The following is a 20,238-nucleotide window of genomic DNA, read 5'->3' on the forward strand; positions in this document are numbered from 1 at the left end:
CAGCTGCTCTGGAATAGAGGCACATCTAAAACATGCAGAGCAGGGGGGCCTGAGGACTGGAATTGGGAAACGCTGCCTTAAACTAAACTGTAACTGTAGCAAAATAAAGGTCTACAAATGCATGCTCGGCTTGCTCGCAGACTTTTATTTGGAAAAAAAAATTCAGCACCATGTGTAATTTTCCTTCCACCATACAAATATTCACTACATTGCGTTGGCCAGTCACATTATATTCCAACTGAAATGCATTGAAATGTCATGTGACAAACTGTGAAAAAGTTCAATGGGTGGCAGCTGAGTGCTGCCATCTCAAATAAGGAACCTCTCTCAAAGTATAAGACATGAAAAGCAGTTCTGAAAACATAAATGTTTACATTAGAATATGTTGGCTGTTTCTTTTAAAACAATAGACAGTTTTAATAAGCATACTTTGTAACCAGTACAATTGAAGACAGAGCAATATTAGTACATTATATTAGTGTTATGCAGATTTACATCAATGTTGAGAATTCTCTCGATGTGCTATCTGGTCCTGAATGCTGACGGTCCTCCTGGTGTATCGGGACATTTGGAAGCTCGAGTTTTTGACCCCAGCTTAATGTTCTCCTCAGTACTCGGCTCCTACCCAAATTTCGCAGGCATTTCCTGTCCACCCTTCCCAGCAATCACAGTTGCCGCAACTGCAAACACCGTTGCCTGTGAGAAGATATAAGGGAAAAAGCTACGAATTAAAAGAGACAAGCCACAATGCCCGACGTCCTTGCAGTACTGTAAATTGATGAACCTGCAACATATCAGGCAAATATGTTGCAGGTAACCAACATGACTTTTAATTGCAAAAACCAAAGATTAATAAAACTTTTTTCCTTTCTGAATTACCATCTTCAGTGCATAAAATTAACACGTGAGCATTCATAATATGTTGAATTTTCCACATCACTCACCGGCTACATGTGTAATGAGAATCCGCAGCTTTAGAGAATCCATGACATTTCTGGATGCTGTGTAATTTCTTATTAAACATGCCAAGGAAATCTCGTAATAATTACAATGACAAAATGACTCAATCCGATAGAAAGAAGCTGTAACGTTTCTACTTATTTATTAATTTGTTAGAGGAAACTTCAGTCCCTGTGTTTAATTAACTTTTCATGTAAAACACCATTCCATTTAAATGATTGTCATGCTCAGGGTAATTTTAACATTCATATCTAAGTCAGTAATGAAAGGGAGAAACATTTAACAGATGCTGAAATCCATTTTCTTTATTTGCTTGCTGTTTTTGAAGTATTGTCTTTCATATTGCTCCTCTGATGTGCTTTCAGATGGCAATAAGACTGAAGTTTACATGATCGGTCTCCATGACGATGAGCTAAACTTGTCAGTCATTTTGATGCGCACCAAGAACGAATGCTTATGATAACATTGCCGATGCTAATATAGAGGGATATGTCCTTACAAATGCATGTTTCTACAAAAACAGCTGTTACAACGTTGAGGAAATTAAAGAAAAGCTACAAAGTATTTGTGTTTTTTTTTTAAAAGTAAAACTTCTTATGTAAGAGACTTCTGATATGACAAAATTATTAGAGCATGACTTCTTTTCAGTGAAATCACTTTCATGGTTTTGTCTCAGTTTCATTCATATTCCTCCACCACCTCCACTTCTTCTCTCATGATGAAAAATGAGTGTTTGACTTGATCCTGTTTGTCTTGAAACAGGATTCCCATCACTAATAAGAGGCTGCTGATGTCTTGCCTGTAATCAGGCCATATTTATAGAACGGCATGCTGCTATGGCCTTTAACCCCTTTGCTAAAACCCTCAAAATGCCTACATGTTATCCATGCACCACAGTCTCTGGTGACAACCCTCTGGTGGTTCCACAGTAGTCATCAGAACAGAACCAGCCTTCTCTATCAGGCTGTTTAGGTTTTTTAAATCAAATGCTGTTACCCCAACAGATGACAGGTTGCTCTCCACAGCAGTCTTTTACAAGATTTGAAGCATCTTGAAAGACCTAAGAAGTTCCTCAGCAGACTGTCCTCAAGAAGGAACAAAGTACTCTGTTCCTTGACGCAGTTATATCCACTGACGCATTTATATTCCTCCACCACCTCTACTTCTTCTCCCATGACGAAAAAATAGTGTTTGACTTAATCCTGTTTCTCTTGACATCTATAATCATCTGCTTCGTTTGGTTCACATTGGAGATAAGATGATTATCCACATCATGATACAAAGCAGCCCAAAATGGTAATGCTAAAGAAAAAGCTAAATTTACCATAACATTTTACTCAAGCTTTCCAGTCAGTTTATGAATGTGTTTAATTTGTTTATGTTATTTTCTTAGATTATCCTAATATGATAATCTAATAACTATCATTAGATTATCAAATAGTCATAAAGTAAAAAGACTATGACTATTTACTGACAGTTATTGCTTCTCCTTTGTATTTGGCTGTAGCTCTCTGTGAAGGAAAGTGAGCCCTGCTGTGAGGTGTTTGTTGATGTCATCCCTCTTAGTACACTCTGTTACAGCTTCGGCACACTGTGTGTCATTACCTGTGCAGATGAGGCCATCATGTTTGTCACACTCTCGGTCGTCGCACTCGCAGTGCTCTCCTGACACCCACCATTCTTGGCGAGAGCAAATGCACTGGCCACAGTGACACGAACCTGCAATACGCACAAACACACACATGTACTTTGATTACCATCACAGTTCGGGGTTTTGTGTGTTTGGTATTTTCTTTTATTCTTTTTTTTTCACCCACTTGGCACATTATTACCCCCCACACCCCCTCAATAAAAGCTGTTTTGTTTAATTCTCTGTTATTTTTTTTTCACCCTTTCTTTTTCAGAGAAGATTAATGGAGTTGGTTAGAGTGGACAGAGATATTCCCTGAGGAAACAGCTTCTAATACAGTTTTACCACCAGGATACCAATCCACCCACACGCTACACTTCCTCTCTCCTCCATCAGTTTACATTTCTTTTCTCTCTAGGGTAGCAACAGAATAATAACATTTTAAGAATTGGGAGAGAGAAACAAATCTGGCTATCAGCCTTCTTCTTTTTTTATATACCAAGGGGTTCAGTTTTTCTTTTTTTTTTCCATTCACCACAGTTTTTACTTGCATGTGAAGGGCCACAGAAGGCTCCAGGAGAAAAGGGAAGGCAGATGTAGAGAGGAGAGGAAGATAAAGTAAAATAGCTAAGGCAGAGGCTGGTCAAGAAACGAAGATAGATCTGGCTTTTAAAAGAAGTGGATCATGGAGAATAGAGACGCTCATCTTCATTTCCCAGCCCTGTTTAGCGCTGGCCTCTCTGTGGTCAACGTATTCCTTTGGATTCACTGCTGCACAACAGAGGAGCTAGGCTTTTGTGTGGCGCCATTAGCTGCCTAATGACACAAAATATAATGCAGTGACAATTTGACGCACTTAATTCAAGTACATCTGGCAAAAATGGGGAGAAGCTGGATTAGCTGCTCTGAAGTAATGTTTTTAAGCTGAATAATTACGTTCGAGGTGTCAAAAAATGGAAAAGCGACCTGCGACGCCTTGCAACTGCATGAGCAGCCCTTTCGCATTTTGTCACCACAAATTCCAGTGTGTTTTAATAAGATGCGTGTGGCATACGAAACACAAAGCAGCACATAAAAGCAGCACAAATTTCACACAACTGTGAAATCAGAAAGCGTGGCATAGTTGGACACGCATGTAAGTTTAAACCAGATTCAGATCAAAAATAATATCCATCTCTGTAAGGATTTGGTTGTTTCCGTGTGTTTATTTAGATTCATGTGTTCTGTGGAGTCTGTGTTGTCCTGTTTACCCCTTGATTAGTTACACCTGTTTCTTGTTTCCCCTGATTGTCTTCCTGTGTATTTAAATCCACCTGTGTTCCTCGTTCTTTGTCGGGTCCTTGTCAAGCTGCCAAGTCTAGTCTGCTGTCTGTTATTCATTTGTACCAGTTGCTACCAGCTGTGAACATTAGCCTTCCGCTCATCTGTGCTGCCTGGATTTTGGGATTTTGGACTTTGTACTTCTGGAATAACATTAAATCATCATTTTGCTTCATTCCAACCTGGGTCCACAGCGTCATCCTCACCACCTCTTCACCGCAAATCATGACAATCTCTTTGAACATTCGACGCCGCACAGACTGTCCAATCCTTTATTCATAGAAACAGCAATGCAAAACTGCAAACCTACCAAAGTATGATAGTCAAGCTACACAGACAGTGCGTTCAAGCCATTAATTAGCGGAGCAGTTCAAAGACATATTGTAACTCTGGATGTTTTTAGATTGTCACAAAACAACACACACAGAGGGGAACATGCTCTTTTGAGATGAGAAACTGAAGTTTTTGACCAAAATGTGCAACACTATGCCTGACAGAAAACTAAAACTGCACATCAACCTTAACACAGCATCACCAGTGTCGAAATATGGTGGTGGCAGCATCATGCTGAAGAGGCGCTGCAGAAAACTTGAGACTGGAACAGAGGTTCTCGCCTTGCAGCCGCTTCGCAAATAAGCAAAACTTTGACATAAACTTTGATCCATTGTACAAAATTAGCGGAAAATATATAGATTTTTGTGGCTATGACGTGACAAAATGTGAAAAAGTTCACAAGTTATGAATACTTTCGCAAGGCTCTGTAAATATAGTCTTTCAACCCATCTATAAAATAACTTTTAACATAAAAACGATCTGGCTTTTCTAAATTGCTTTATATCAAATATTATATCATTCAACAAATATAAACCAAAAACATAAAGTTTGTGAGAATTAATTTCACTCCAGAATGCATTGACATGGACAAAAATGTAAACTCAAGAATTTATAGTTTCACTTTCTTTTAACCATAATCGTAACAGCTGATTTTTTTTTTTTTTTGACACAAAAGTTATTGTGTCTAAAATTAAACATGAACATTTAGACATTCGTGTTTAAATATTTGCACTACACATTTGGTTTAGTTTATTTGAGTGTTTTCTACACATGGTGCTTTCAAGTAACAAGATTGCCAACTGTGTCAAAAGAAAAAAAAGACTTTCCTTTAGAGTACACACCTGATCTAAGATCAGCAGTGTTTCTTGTAAAACAACGCTATTGGATTAATTATTTGGCATTAATAACCTGGAATCTGTAGTTAATTTTCTGTTGCACAATATGAGATCAGCAGTCACAGTGAACAGGAGACGGATCCCAGCCGGGTTCTGGATTTAGACAATTCAACTAAGCTGTAATTTTGAAATACATGCTGAAGCTCACAAAAACCCCGACAGTTTTTAATTAACTGTGTCTCCTAAATCTTGCTTAGAGTTAAAGAAAAAAAAAGGCAGGCATTAACACATACTAGGCAAATTGTATACGTTGTTTTATTGTTAAGGTTCTCTACACTATCCTGCAAATTACCCTTTGGGGAGAAATAAAGTGTTTGTAAGTTGAACGAGAGACTATGGGCATACATAATGGAACCCATTAAGGGGGAAAAATCAATATCACCACCCAATCTCAAAAACAGTCTAGTAAATACTGTGCAATCTGCACAAAAGTTACACAGCAAATTCTTATTAAAAAAAGAGAAAACTTCTATTATAACTAGTAAAGACTTTCAAACCCTCACAAAGTCATTTTGTGCATTACTTTTAGACTTCATATAGCTCAATGCGCTGCAGGCTGAATGCTGGTGCAGAAGGTAGCACCATTGCTTTGCAGCAAGAATGACACGGGTTTGCCTGGGGTCCTTCTGTGTGTGCATGTTCTCTGTGCATGTATGGGTGGATCTTCTGAATTGAACTGTAATCAAAGGTAATCAGTTCATAAGTTCTAGTCATCAGTACCAGTCAGTTTTCAGAACAAAATAAATAAATCGGACTCGACTTTGTGCAACCTTTTGGTCGACAGTGACAGAAGATCGCCGCTCTGCTCCCCTGCTGCCAAATAAGTTTGGGATAATGTTCAGGTTCTTTGTGCTTTCAATTCTGCAAAATAGACTTTAGCTTTTCATTCTGGTCTTTCGTCAATATCTGCCGTGAATATAGCTAACAAAGCCTGTAAGTTAATGTGAAGTATTTTCTCTCACTCTTCAGCTAGTCGATGTCGACGTTGATGTTGACCTCGACTTGGAAAAAATCTAAAGTCGTATAGGATGAAATGACATTTCATCGTGTCATTTTGTATATAAAGTACAGTATGTTGATGTAAAACAGGTCGTTCTTGAAAATGAGAATTTGTGTATCCTTGAGATCTACCTGTATCGATGTATCTGTATAATGTACAATGGGGGTAAAGGTTACTTTAAACTCCTCTCTAACAGGAGTACGTGTGTTGCCCTGTGATGGACTGGCAACCTGTCCAGGGAGTACCCCATTGGGCACCACCACCCTTTTGACGATTGCATTATTTATTTCCACTTGAAAATTGCAGTGATCATTGACACATTCACCCTTGTTCGTGAGTGACATTCTTCAACAATATATGGCTGAATCCCTTCTTTTGACATTTTTTTATAATACAATGTTGCTTGCAGACAAATGTTAGCTTAAAGGGCTGAAAAAGAGTGAAAAATGTAATTTCTGTTCACCTTTTCCACTGCAAATGACTCCATCGTCTGTCTCGCAGAGTTCCTTGCTCTGGGCGTCACTCATGTCGCAAGACCTGGGAAACTGGCACAGATTCCCGAACCAGCCTTCCTCACAGATGCAACGTCCACATGAACAGTAACCGTGACCTGGCAGTGAAATGCAGAAGCGCCTTCGTTAAAAGGAGACAGGATATGGTGAGGGACCATGAGATAAAAACAACCAGAAATGTAAAAAAAAGAAGAAGAAATGTCTGCACAGGTAGTCGAAGACAAATGAAATACCTCTGGAAAGGGGGAAAAAAAGCTTTAAAGCTGATAAATACAAAGAGCTGACAGCACTAACATTGAACCCTGACACTAATAGGCAGCGCAGGGAGGAAGAGCTGCAGGGAGATGAGAGAGACGGAGAAAGCTTATTGTATTTCCCCAAGGGACATGAGAGGAACTGTCATCGCTGGTCTTGTGCTGTCCTTAATAAATCTAATGCTTCAGACAGATGAAAACCAAAGAATAGAAATAGCGGGCAAAAACCATCGAGCATATGACACTTTGGAAGGCAAGAAGGTTCATTAGGTTGAAAGGGGCTGTTGTTTACTGCTTTGCTGTAATTGCTTTTAGCATCGTTTGACAAGAGCCATAAAAATATATGTCAAAGCCAACTCTCGAATGGCTCACTTGAACTAATATCTTGAAGATGCAGTCACTGTTGGAATATTTGGATTACAAAACAGCAATGCTGACATTTATCGTTTTATCATTGTGTAAATTAGTACTGTGTCAACACGTTGTCTGGACGGCTTGATCCTTGAATAGCTCTGATTCGTAATGGGCTGGTCAGAAATCAAAAATCTTCCTTTTTTGTCCCGAATCAGTGAATGCATCATATGTATCACCTATACACTAACAGGTTTCACTAATGACAAAGCACTTTGGGGTGAAAGTTGTTACTTTAGGACGAAGACTCAGTTTTCTTTTCTCAATATGATTGACGTGTCTAAAAATAAAATAATGGGAAGCACAAAAGGTGTTAGGAGCTTTTAGAAATGAAATTCTATCTCCAACCGAGGCATGCTGGCTGTCCCTCCAGGCTGCTACGTCTAAAAGGGGACTGAGTCTTCAGCAAATAGCAGGGAGTTTAGTGTTTTACAGTGAAGTTTATCCCTTTTATCCTTTTGAAAAGTTCAAGTTGACTCATCGTAGACGTCATGGACATTTTAGAAAACTCCCTGTTAAGGTAAATGTTTATTATGTGGCATAATTTTACCCAAATGTAAAATGGGTGAGATTATAATTTCTTTTCTGTGGAGCTGTGTAACACTGACAGCTCTTTCTCACAAAGTGCTGTGATGTCTTATCTGGCATAACATAAATAATTCATAGCAGGTCATAACAGACAGACTGTTTCATAGCCTATTATGACAAAACATGCCTAAATCACTTAACAATATACCTTTGCAGTTCTTTGTTTTTTGTAATTTACAAAGTCATTGTTTCATCTTGCTATACATATTTTATTAAACGTCATATTTACCTGCAAGGAAAAAACTACATTTCATTATTCATATGAGAAATCAGAAAACTGGTGTCAGAGCTTCATCAAACTGTTGGTCAGAAAACTGCTGAAAAAAATGTTCATTCATACCTAAACACCTGACCAAGTTGAATATTTTATGAGTATTTTTGAATACTCTGTACGCTCTGCCTTCTCAAACCTACAGTCAGCCTTGGGAGATGGGGCTCTAACTGAGCCAGGTTCTGCTGGAGATTCATCCTGTTAAAGGTCAGGGGTCTTTTTCCCGCTGTCTCAATATTCATACTCAGTATAAGAGACTGCTGCAAAGTTAACAACACAAATGCGAGTGCCTGTCCACCACACGCTCCTTCTCCTGCTGTCTTCATACCCTACCCACAACGTTCCTTAAGAAAGTTATGCCTGTCGTTGCGTCTTATCTGATTCAAAACATAAACTCATCGCTCTCATCGGGTGTTTTCTCCCCACACTTAATAAACAGCAATCAAACCACTGATAAAAAAGGACAATCTGGACATGTCTCTATGGCAGAATTACAATTCAATTGCTAACTTTCCACAGCAAAATTATCAAAAAAGGTGTGCTTCCCCTGGAAAATAGCCTCTTAATGACAGCCAACCACTGACATGTTTTATTGTAGTTTCTGTCACCACAGAAACCGGTGGTGCCCTCGTCAAAGTATCCAGTGACATCCACATAAATACAGACTGTGGAAGAACCACAATGTTGGTAGTGTTGGATCTCAGTGCAGAATTTGACAGGAACAACAGAAACTTCTTTGTGTCAATAGGTAACTTATGATCGGAGCGGGCGGAAGTCACATGTGTGGTACCTTTAAATCATTGCCGACAACTCGCCTGTTTAGCATTGCCTTGATTAATAACTGGAACATTGATCAATATGCTTGATGAATATTGGAAGATGATTATTCTTGATGATGGCATCCGACTAAAATGTGTTGCTGGTTTTGTGTTTTTATCATGTGAAGCACTTCACCTTGTTTATGAATTTTGCAATACGAATAAACTTCACTTGACTCTGTTCACTTTCTGAGTCAACAAAAAAGTTTGCCAGATGTTCCAGCAGGATAACAGAAAGTCCTTCTCCGTTGCTTCTCCCTATTTCTCCCAAACCTGGGCTGCTACAACAAAGAAAACACAGTTATCTCTCCACCTGGTACCAGTGTGCTGTTTCCTAAGCACCATTGTGCATGGATAATCATTTTTGTGTGCTGCAAATTATAATATTATGATAATATTAATCCTTTTTTATTATGATAAAAAAAAATCAACAAATAAACAGATTTGTCATGAAATATAATAGAAGTGTAATGAAGACTTATGATGTGTTGTCAGCCAAAAACAGATAAATAATGCCACTCATCACCACAGATTTAGGCTGGCGATGTTTGTTTATGCAACACATAACTGGGAACACTCAGTGCATGATTATGAAGTACCGCAGCACTCGGATGGTGTTCGAAATGCAAAAAAACACCTGTTTACAACTTCCCTCTACTTACTCTTATACACTGTTAACACAACACAGTTGGAAAACAAATAAATATTTCAAACGCAGCAATAATGTGATTACTAATTATAAGTGAGTCAAGCAAAATTATAGTGTTTTCCTTTGTGTGCCAGCTGCATTCACTCAGTTATAGGCGTACTTTTCTGTCAATAAGTTGTCTTGAGAGTTTTTACATGAATAAAAAACAATATATAACAATATATCCAGGGACATTGCTAGCCATTTGGGTGCCCTAAATGCAAATGTTTGGTAGAACTTAATAACTTAATACATCTATTGTTACCAAGTACTAGAGTGATGATGGTGATAAAGAATGACTAAATCGGTCTGAAAACTCAGTTTTCTCAGAAACTCATTAGAGTTTGGTTGAATGGAAACAGAATGGAAACTCGCTGTACCAAATGATGCTCTCTTTTCTATTTTCCACTATACTTGCCTTTTGAGTTTTGGTCTTGCAAATGATATGAAATGTTATTTTGTTTTCTTTCGTCATAAGTTTTAACAGGTGTGTATTAACATTACAGACTGAAACCAAATACTTGAAAATATTCCTAACAATCTTTGCTTGTGTTATTGGAACAAAGTACGTGACATAGATTTTCATATTCCTTGCAATCACTGGGTAGAAGCTTTTCGTGGCTGATTCTGTTTTTAACTTAGTAGATGGTTGGTTAGGTCTTAATAAGACTTTAATTTATTTTCAATCATTTTACAAGGTTTGTGAACAAGCAGAACCCAAAACAAGTTAATAAGGTAACTGAGAATCTCTGTGAATTGTAACTGTGTATAAAAGAGCGAGATTATAAATGAAACTAAGCCTCCGCCTTAGACGAAATGGAGTGTCAGCCGTGGCAGACCATGCATGACCGCCTCAATCAGTCAGTTTGGGATGGCAGGTAATTGCTTTGAAGGTTCGACAAGCAAGCTCCGTTCAATTAGCGTGCACCTGTCTTTCTCAGAATGAGTGCTCTGGCCCTTACGGACAGGCAGTGAAAGGGAGGTAAATGTGAAACTGGTGCAGCAAAAGTATGACCAGTAGACAAATAGTAAAAGCAAGGGGGAAAGCCAAGGTTTCTTTCTTTGTAAATAACACTGCATTTCAAAAGTGTGGTATTGTTCTATACAAGCTTATTTTCTTTCAGTATATAAAAAAAGAGAGAGATGCGAGCTATTTGAGAATAATTTTGTATGTTTGAAAGTTAAAAGGCAAGTTCAATAGTTCTGAATGTAAGGTGCATATAATTTTGGCCTCTGTGCACTGCAAGGACCCAGCCCGGGCCGGTCCGCTCACTGTTGGCCCAGCCCTATTATACTCCGGCACTGGTTGTGTTTGCATTGAGCAGAGTGCAGCTTCAAAAGTGTGCAGAGATCGTCTTATTAAAAACAAATTCCTGCTGAAGCTGCTGAGGCAATCTCCTCAGAGACAAGGGGGTTGCGCTTTTTCATTCGTCATTGTCCCATACGTCTCCATTTGTACCCACTTGTTAGCGAGGAAGCTGAGGGGAAAAACAAAACCCCTCAGCATTACCTTTAACTAAATCAATTGGAAAAAATTCTCATGCGAGTATCATCTCTCAGTTGAACTACCACTCAGTGCAGCTGAGGCACTGTGGCTTGCAGGAATTCCTTGCGCTCCTCCTCCCGATGAAGAAACCCCTCATTCTTAGAGTATCATGCAAAAGGTTGATACTCTTCTTACATTCCAATAACAAACTTCAATGTATTTTAAAGGAATTATATGCGATCAACACAAACTGGAGCATCATTTTTCATGGTAGAAATAGAATACATTTTTGCCATGGTTTTTAAAACTTTTCACAAATATAAATCAGAAGAGTAGTCATTGAGTCAATAATTTGTACAACCACCTTTTACCTACAATTGCAGACACTCTTTAGGAGTAATGTCTCTAAAATCTTTGCACATTTAGACAGAAATTGTTGCCCATTTATCTTTGCAAAGTAGCTCAGCCTCATTCCAATTAGATAAAGAGCACCGGAGAGAATCATATTTCAAGTCTTCCCACAAATTCTCAATTGGATTTAAGTCTGGACAATAACTGGGCCATTCCAACAAATTAATTTGCTTTGATCTAAGCTATTCCTCTGTTCCTTCTCCTGAATGTTTAGGTTTGTTGTCTTGTTGAAAGGTGAACCACCGCTGCAAGATGGGGCTTTAATATAAGAAAACAATATGTCAATAAGTTTAATAGGTTTGAATATTTTTACAGCACACTACATCGATGCATATGGACAGATGTATGTTTTCATTGGCCTAACTGAGCTGTCTAAATGTTAAATGTCGTGCGAAATACATTTTATATTCTATTTCTACTGAGAATTTTGTTTTGTTCTTGTGTTTGTAACTGAAAACGATGTGCTGATTACTGTCACGTACTTGAGCTACATCAATTTGGTTTTTTAATTTGAATTTGAAATCAGTGTTCTTCAGCTCAGTGAACAGGCCTTTTATTGTTGCAGGCTTGGGCCACTGATAATTAAATTATAGTTCCACTGTAAGCAAGAGAATATTCATAAATGTCACATTAGTCACTTTTGCCGCTTCAGACTGAATTTTATGACACAAGTAGTACTTGAATGAGACACAAAACGTTAACATGTTTTGCTTTTTTTACTGGGATCTTTACTCTCACTGACAAACAATTCTGAGCTAAAACACAATCTTGTATCCTGCATTATGCCATGTTTGGTCCATTTCTTGTATAAAATCAAGTCACATAGTTGCTTGTGTGTACGTTTGTGTTTGTGCTCTCACCTCCACAGACCTCTCCCTTCATGTCCTCACACTGACGGTCATCACACTCGCAGTTTTTCCCATGAATGCGACTCTCCTCAGGTGGATGGCAAATACACTGTCCACAAACACACTGCCCTAGAAAAATACAAGTTTGTTTTTAATAGATCTGAAAAAATGTTTTGTTGCTCACATACAACAAAGTCATCGGTTCCATTTTTTTAAAATGTGGTTTTAAATTTGCTTTTGGTAGTTACAGTACATTAATAACTCTGAATTTTTGACTAGTGAGGATTAAAGCCAAGACTTAACAACCAGGACTCTTCATTCAAATCCGTCGGCGTCACAGTGGAAACATTGACTGTTGGAATCAAAACTACGAAACCTACGGTACAGTTTGAAACATAACTTTGCTTTCCCTGGCCTCAGCTTCTCTTTTACTAACTGTGAGTAACAAGACAAAGCCTGGACTCAAAGGTTACAGTAGTGTTAAAAAAAATTGTCTTTATCAATTGCAGGGTTTTAACATAAAAGGTTCTGATCAACTGGGGTGAATTTTGAAGCAGCATACCGGATGACCAGAAGGGGTGTAGCTTCTGTGGTAGAGGCAAAAACCAGGCTGTGAGAAGAAATCCAAGATTGTGGAGAAGGAGTTTTAGTTGACCTCAAGGAAGTCTGTTAAATTGCTTGATATGTCATAGAAGGGTGACAGAGATGTGCCCAGATATGTTGAAAGCTCTGGACATTGTGGGGCTGTCCTGGTTAGCACGTCTTCTCAGTGTCACATGGAGAACCGGGACAACATTAGTAGAGTGATAGACTTGAGCGAAGGTCTTAATTTTGAAGTAGGGGTACCAGAGGGTTTATTCTGGCTATTGAGGAATTCCACTTCTCAGCCTCCCTGGAAAAGTTCACCCCAGATTGTTAGTAGGGAGGCAAAGACAAATTACTGAATCAGTGATTAAGGTGGATTCAGTGTGATTTTCTTCCTGGCTGTGAAGCAGAGGACTAGATTGTTACCTCTCATGAATGCTGAGTGGGTTATGCGAGTTTGGTTGTCCACCCTACCTGCGTTTTGTGGATCTATGGAAAGTAAACAATTGTTTTTCCTGAGGAACTATTGTTGGGGTTTGCTGTGGGAGTACAAGATGCTGGGGATGCTTTTCAGGGCTATTCTTTTCCTTGTATGAGCAAAGCAAGAATTGTGCCCACATTCTTGTCACCACGTTCAGCTTGTTTCAAGTGCACATTAGGATCCACCAGGGCTGCCCCTATTTCCTAATCCTCTTTGTGGTCCAAAAAGGAGACACAATCAGAATGAGCAGTTGCAGAGGAGAAAGTTCACAGTTTTGGAACCTCAGAGTCTCATCTTTGCGTTTTGCAGATGATGTGGTTCTATTAGCATCTTCAGGAAATGAACTCCAGTGGGGAACAGAGTGGTACACAGGCAAGTGTGAAGTGGCCAGGATGAGAAGCAGATCTTGTAAAAGCTCAATTATCCTAAAAAAGTTTATATGCAGACAGATACTCAATGAAGCCTGTCATTTTTCTGTGTTCATGTCACGTGTACTTTGGTCTGTCATTATGGAGCTTGGGAATATGAAAGGCAGTCTTGAAGTCCATTCAATAATAAAGTTTTTCCCATTTTCTTGTTAATCTCACCTTTAGCACAGCACACATTACCAAAATAAACACACTGAAAACATGGGGACAGCAGTGCTTGACGTTTCAAAAATAGGAATAAAAATTAGCTTTCAACAGTGTTAGTAATTAACTCATATTTGACAAATAATCTTATAGAAGAGTTAATGTCTAAAGACTAACATTTGTAGTTAGTACATTTTAAAGTGATTTAACGCCAAATAGAGTCTGTATCCATACAGACATACAGTATTTATAGTGGAGGGGTCGGGAACGTATGGCTCGCGAGCCAGATGTGGCTCTTTTGATGATTGCACCTGGCTCGCAGATAAAACATAAAATATTTAATTTGGATGGATTAAAACAAGTTTTTATCCATCCACCGATTTTCCACCGCTCATGTCCTGTTCAGGCTTGCTATTGGCTGCAGGAGCAGTCCATTATTTTAAATGGATGATAATAGCCTTCGTTGGCTGTTGCTGGGTAAACAAGTAAATGCCCCCTTTTGAATCAGTCTGTTCGGGCATTAGCTCAAAGTTAACCCTTCGGCGAAGAAGATGGCGAAAAGAAAAAAAGACGAAGAGTATTGTACATTTCAGGACGAATGGACCGAAGAATTTGCCTTTGTGGAGAGAGCAGGTTTTGCGGTGTGTCTAATTTGCAATGACAAAATTGCGTCGATGAAACGGTCGAATGTAAAGCGGCACTTGGACACACGCCATGCTACCTTTGCATCAAAATACCCGGCGGGAGACAGTAGAAAGAAAGCGTGCCAAGAGCTACTTAGCAGCACCATGTTTGGATCTAGGTATGCATGTGAGCAGTCATTCTCACATCTTAACAACATCATCTCCAACCTATGGTCACGTTTAACGAATGAAAGTCTCAACGCTTGCATGAAGCTTAACCTTACCAAGTACCAACCAGACTACAAAGCCATCAGCAAATCCATGCAGCACCAGAAGTTGCATTAATGGTGAGTATTATAACAACATTATTTAAAAGAATAAATTCGGGCGTGCCGTGGTGGCGTTAACGCGACCCGTGTTTGGAGGCCTTGAGTCCTCGACGCGGCCGTCGCGGGTTCGACTCCCGGACCCGACGATATTTGCCGCATGTCTTCCCCCCTCTCCTTCCCCGTTTTCTGTCAGCCTACTGTCATATAAGGGACACTAGAGCCCACAAAAGACCCCTGGAGGAGTAAAGGAATAAATTCAGAGGCTTATTATACTCACATTTAGTTGAATTCAGTCTTTAAATATATTATATGGCTCTCACTGAAATAAATTTCCAAATATTTTGCTTTCATGACCCTTGAGTCAAAAAGGTTCCCGACCCCTGTTATAGTGTTAAAATCAAATTGACAGTGTTCATTTACCATGCAGATTTTTCTATGTATCAGAGTTTTATTTATTATCTTTTGTATACCAGTTATCCTCGTCCCCCTTTATATCTTATATCATTTATGTCTTCCAAATGTTAAAATTAACCAGGGGATTGGCAGCTGAATTTACAGACAGAGTAAATGGAGGCAACTATTGATTTTAAATGAGGCTGTCAAAAGCTACAAAACCTTTTATGGAAATGCCACACTAATAAAGACATTTAAGGGCTATATGCCTACTCATACCCGGTCCTCAAGAAGTTGCTATTCCACTTCAATCAGTGGGCTGTCGGTGAAGAAGGCCACTGGGAAGGTTACTGATTGAACTTGCTATTGCCTAATGATGACGATTGTTTGAAAAACATAGTCTCTTCTGAACTACCATTGGAATTCTGTGCAATGTATATCAGCAGGAACGTCAGACTGATATCAAAAACTCAGATGGTGTCAGAAGTTACAAGAAAAAAGTTTGAAGAATTTCCAATTAAATATGATCTGAATCTCATCTAAGTCCTGCTTAATTAAGCACAGTAATAACTGGTGAAAAACAATTGCACCAATCTAAAATGGGACCTGTCCATCTGCCAACACACCAAGAAAAATAAGAACACCTTCTAGACCTTCCAGTTTGCAAAGGTCATTCAAGAGACTGTTATTTGTCTTCATTTAACAGAGTTAGTCATTTTTTTTACATGTACAGTACAAACTTATTTCTGTTTGTTGCTTGTAGGGTACATTCTTGGCTCTAAACAACAGAAACACACCCAGGATGTGTATTTGCCTGAGTTTGTCTTCTGATGACTCACTGAGTTAAATTAGTGGCAATAAATAGTGCAGAAAGGAAATTTAAAAGACATCCAATTGACTAACAACAGCATCTAGTGTGTTTCCCCTGTCACATTACTGACACTTTTTATGACCATGCATTTTTAAACATGAAACACACACACACACAGGCACACGCCATGCTTATGGCAGTCCCTCTTCCTGCTACAAATACCACATGGTGCCATCTGCTCTGAGAACTCAGTTACCCTAGTAACCATTGATGTCATAGCATCATAGCACCCTCGTCTTATCAATTATCTCCGCAGTCACCAAACCGCTAACATCAGTACGTGTGCTTGTGTTTGTTTACTTTGTCATGCTGCCTTCAAAGACTGTGGCGGACTTAGATTTAAGACAAATTGTGTAACATTGGGCTGAAATTATATATATATATATATAAACAAAAAAGTAGTGTTGAAAGTTAATCTTTGGAACGTTAATGATTGTTCAAAATGGTAACTGAAGTTAGAGAGGAAGCCTACCTAGTTGTCCAAGAGAGTTATTAACTAGTAGAACTGTTGACCACCCTGGAAGGTGGAGTTGGATTTGAGGATGCCATCAAGCACCTGCTAAAACAATAATGATCTTATTTATTTTATTTTATGTTTTTGTCGTGTCTAGAAGACAGTTGAAACATATTCAAGAAACAAGAGATACATTTAGTTGCTTTCTGTTTGAGACCACAGCAAACTCATGTTCTCATAGCCACTCCAGTAGGTTAACTAAAGGGGACTGGGCCTTTCAATCGGTGGTCCCAAGCATGTAGAACAGTTTACCCTAGCAACTCTGTTTAGGTTTATAAAAAGCAACTAAAAACATGTTTACTTTCCCAGGCTTTTATCTCTTGATTTTACTGTGTCTCTTATGTTGGTTTTATGTTTTGTATGGTTTTAAGGTTGATTTCTATTGTATAGCACTTTGTGATTTTATGTCTGTGGAAAGGGCTTTTATAAATACATGTTACTAATATACCATCTGACAAAGCTCAGATTAACTCGGTCTGATTTCTTATGTCATTCTCTATACTCCAGTTGCTTCCACAGTCACCATTTCTCAATCCAGTAGAACAAGTTTAAGAAAAAGTTAAGATGGAAGTTAGGATGAAACAAGGGATTTGTATCATTGATGTACAGCTGATTAACATTCAGCAACTGCACCTGATCCTGATTCTGGATTAGATTAAAATGCTTAACCCTTGACTTTATAGGTTCCAGTAGCTGGCTTTTTATCTATTTGGCCCAAGTTTTATATTAACTGTTATAAGGGAAGCCAGGAGACTTTCCATTTATATTTGTTTGCATAAATGTTTAAGAAAACATAACATCCAAAGAGAACCACCTATTGTATGATTTAGGGCCAGCTAATCAATATAGCAATACTCAAATTCCAAATGTACAGGATTAAAACATAGCAGATGATGTGTGTCTGGTACAACATCCCACATTGCTGGAGTTATTCTGTTATTGTCTAACACAGACAACTTCACGCACACCAGAGAGCGGAATCCCGAGAATCAGAGAGAAAAAAAAATGTTGCAAGCAGGTGCTTCCTTGAGGAAATACCACAGTATAAAGAATGTGCTATCCACAAGCATCTTGTCTCCACCACTCAGGAAGAAAGACTCTGAAGCTGCTGCTTCAGATTTCAAGGCTTTTCCGCTCAAGCTGCCATCTGTACCAGCCGCATTCATCCATGAGTAAATGATTTTCAACGTCTGTCCCCTTCGCTTTCCCTCCTTTTCACTCTCTGACTCTCCTAAAGTGATTCCTGCTCGGTGTGTGTCCGTTTTCTGAGTTTTCACACCCTTCCATACTATTACTGAAGTACTCTAATTTGTCATATGATATTTGGATTATTCAAACAATAATCCAGAGGTCAAACAGCTATACCAATGCTTCTACAACAGAGACCTAATCAGGCAAACAAAATAATAATTGCTACCCTAACAGGTTCTCTCCATAGTGTGTCAAATTTAGAAATTTTTAACTAACAGGAATAGAGACATAGGTCGCATTTTGTATCAGTGGGAGAGGAGTTTGAGTTTTGACAATGCATTTACAGAATTCCTTGTTTTTCTTGGTCATAAATGAATTACAGAAAGAAAGAATGTGCTTAGTGTAGGGAATACTCACTGCCAAGTAAATGGACAGAGTAGGAAGCATTGTGAATCGCATTAATTTTACTTGTGCACACAGTAATTTGAAGATTCACTCAGTTGCAGCATTTGGAGATAATCTAGAGGTACCACTGGAGGAATTAAAGTTAATTAACTCTCCCAGAAAAAGTTAATCGTTTTTTATCCTGCTTCGTCATGTGTGCAGGCACCACGAGTCTTCAGCCTTGTTGTGGTATTAGTTTAAAGCCATCACAATCACTTTATTTTACACAAAATGTCCTAAGTCCTTCATATATTAACATAACACTAAATTGGTCCTATGTTAAGCCTGCACTTATTGCCGCAGATCTGATGTTGTCCCATGGTGGTGTTTACTTTGTAATGGAGTTATCGCCATGGTAGCAGCCGGGGCCCTGCGTGGTTTCAGGTTCCTGATTTAATCAGCAGCTATGAGTGTGAGGGATATGCCTTCTATAATAACACGCATCACACAAAAGTGCACATGTCATCCCTTTTGATTTGGAACAAAGAAGCCGCTGAAAAGCTAGAGAGTCCCTGCTGACCTCCCCCGCAGTCAAATGAAACATGAAATCAATGCTTTGCGTTAACCCCTGGATAAATCCAGAAGCGGCGAGACCTAGCGGGTTAAGTCTTTGTGGTGGCGCCCACCTCCATCAAAATTATTACGTTGAATCGGTAATTCAGCAGCTTTCACCAAGTTCTCTTTGCAACTGCTGAATATGTCAGGTGTTCTGGAGAAAACGACGAAGAGGTTCACAAACAACATGAGCAGAACAAAAATACAGAGAAAAGCTGAAAACTTTTGAGTCATTCTATTTTTTTTGTTGTTGACATTTTCAAAAACCAAAGCAGTTTAAAGATCAGGAATAATTTAAGTATGGTAATGATAAACTTGGGTTTTGGAAGCTCTGCAAGGTCTATTAGTTTAACACAGCATCCCAGTATGACGCATGAGGGTAAGAGGATAATGAAGAGCTGAGAAAACACACAGCCGCCATACATTTTCTTCAAGCTGCTGAAGCTGGCATGTTAAACACATTACTATTGTCAAAACCTATTTGTGAATGACAAAAAAAAACAACTCTTAAAGAATGAATGTGAACAAACCGCAGAAGGACTACAGCACATCATTTCACTTGGCTTTAAGATGAATAGGATGTGACACATACAGTGAAGATCTCTCGACTTTAACAGTTAAAAGAGCAGAACAGATTGGTGGCATGACATTACTGTTTTTCTATTGAGAGTCAAATATATCTCTTATCATTTACCAATCACACTGTACAAACGTACAAACATGGCGGTGGAGTCATTATTTCAAGCAAAAGTTATTGTGACAGGGGCAAGAAGACCAGTCAGAAACCTTTTGAAGATTTCTTGACACTTCGAGGAAAAGTATGAATACATACAAGTCAGAACAATTACCCTAACCAAATCTGGCTTTTTAAAACTCTGAATGCCTTTTTAGGTTATATTTTACAATTTTACACAGTTTGTGTTTAAGAATTCTAAACAATCATTATGAAGTTCTGATTGTAGATTGAAAATAAATAAATAAATGTCCAGAATCCATTTTAACAGTGTTAAAAACAGAAAAATGTGAAAAACAACAACAAAAAGTTACCTCGAGTAGCAATCTGGCTTTTATAACATTGCCATTGGTATAAGGCTGAGAGAAGTGCAACCTGGACATTTGATTTGATTCAACAAGTGGCTCCTCAACAACTGTCTTCAATATTATATATGTGTAACTAATACTAAATATGTATTAAATACAGTTTCACAACAAAAAAGTCTTAAATGCAATCTTTGCCTGTAAAAAGTTGGCTAC

The 20,238-nt window shown here is 38.6% G+C and overlaps 1 protein-coding gene across 3 annotated transcripts in view; it reads right to left on the bottom strand.

Moving 5' to 3' along the window:
* Positions 1-125: 125 nt before the first annotated feature.
* itgbl1 (integrin, beta-like 1) overlaps positions 126-20,238 on the bottom strand; it is a 47,844-nt gene continuing 27,731 nt past the window's right edge. For all 3 annotated transcript variants that reach the window (XM_028022351.1, XM_028022350.1, XM_028022352.1), the window contains 4 exons: positions 12,439-12,555; positions 6,603-6,749; positions 2,566-2,679; positions 126-696 (listed from right to left, as the gene is read on the bottom strand). In XM_028022351.1, coding sequence (XP_027878152.1) covers positions 608-696; positions 2,566-2,679; positions 6,603-6,749; positions 12,439-12,555 — 467 coding nt within the window. In that variant the 3' untranslated portion in view covers positions 126-607. The remainder of the gene's footprint in view (positions 697-2,565; positions 2,680-6,602; positions 6,750-12,438; positions 12,556-20,238) is intronic.

This window comes from Xiphophorus couchianus, chromosome 7, assembly GCF_001444195.1.
Source record: "Xiphophorus couchianus chromosome 7, X_couchianus-1.0, whole genome shotgun sequence".
NCBI classification, from domain to species: domain Eukaryota; kingdom Metazoa; phylum Chordata; class Actinopteri; order Cyprinodontiformes; family Poeciliidae; genus Xiphophorus; species Xiphophorus couchianus.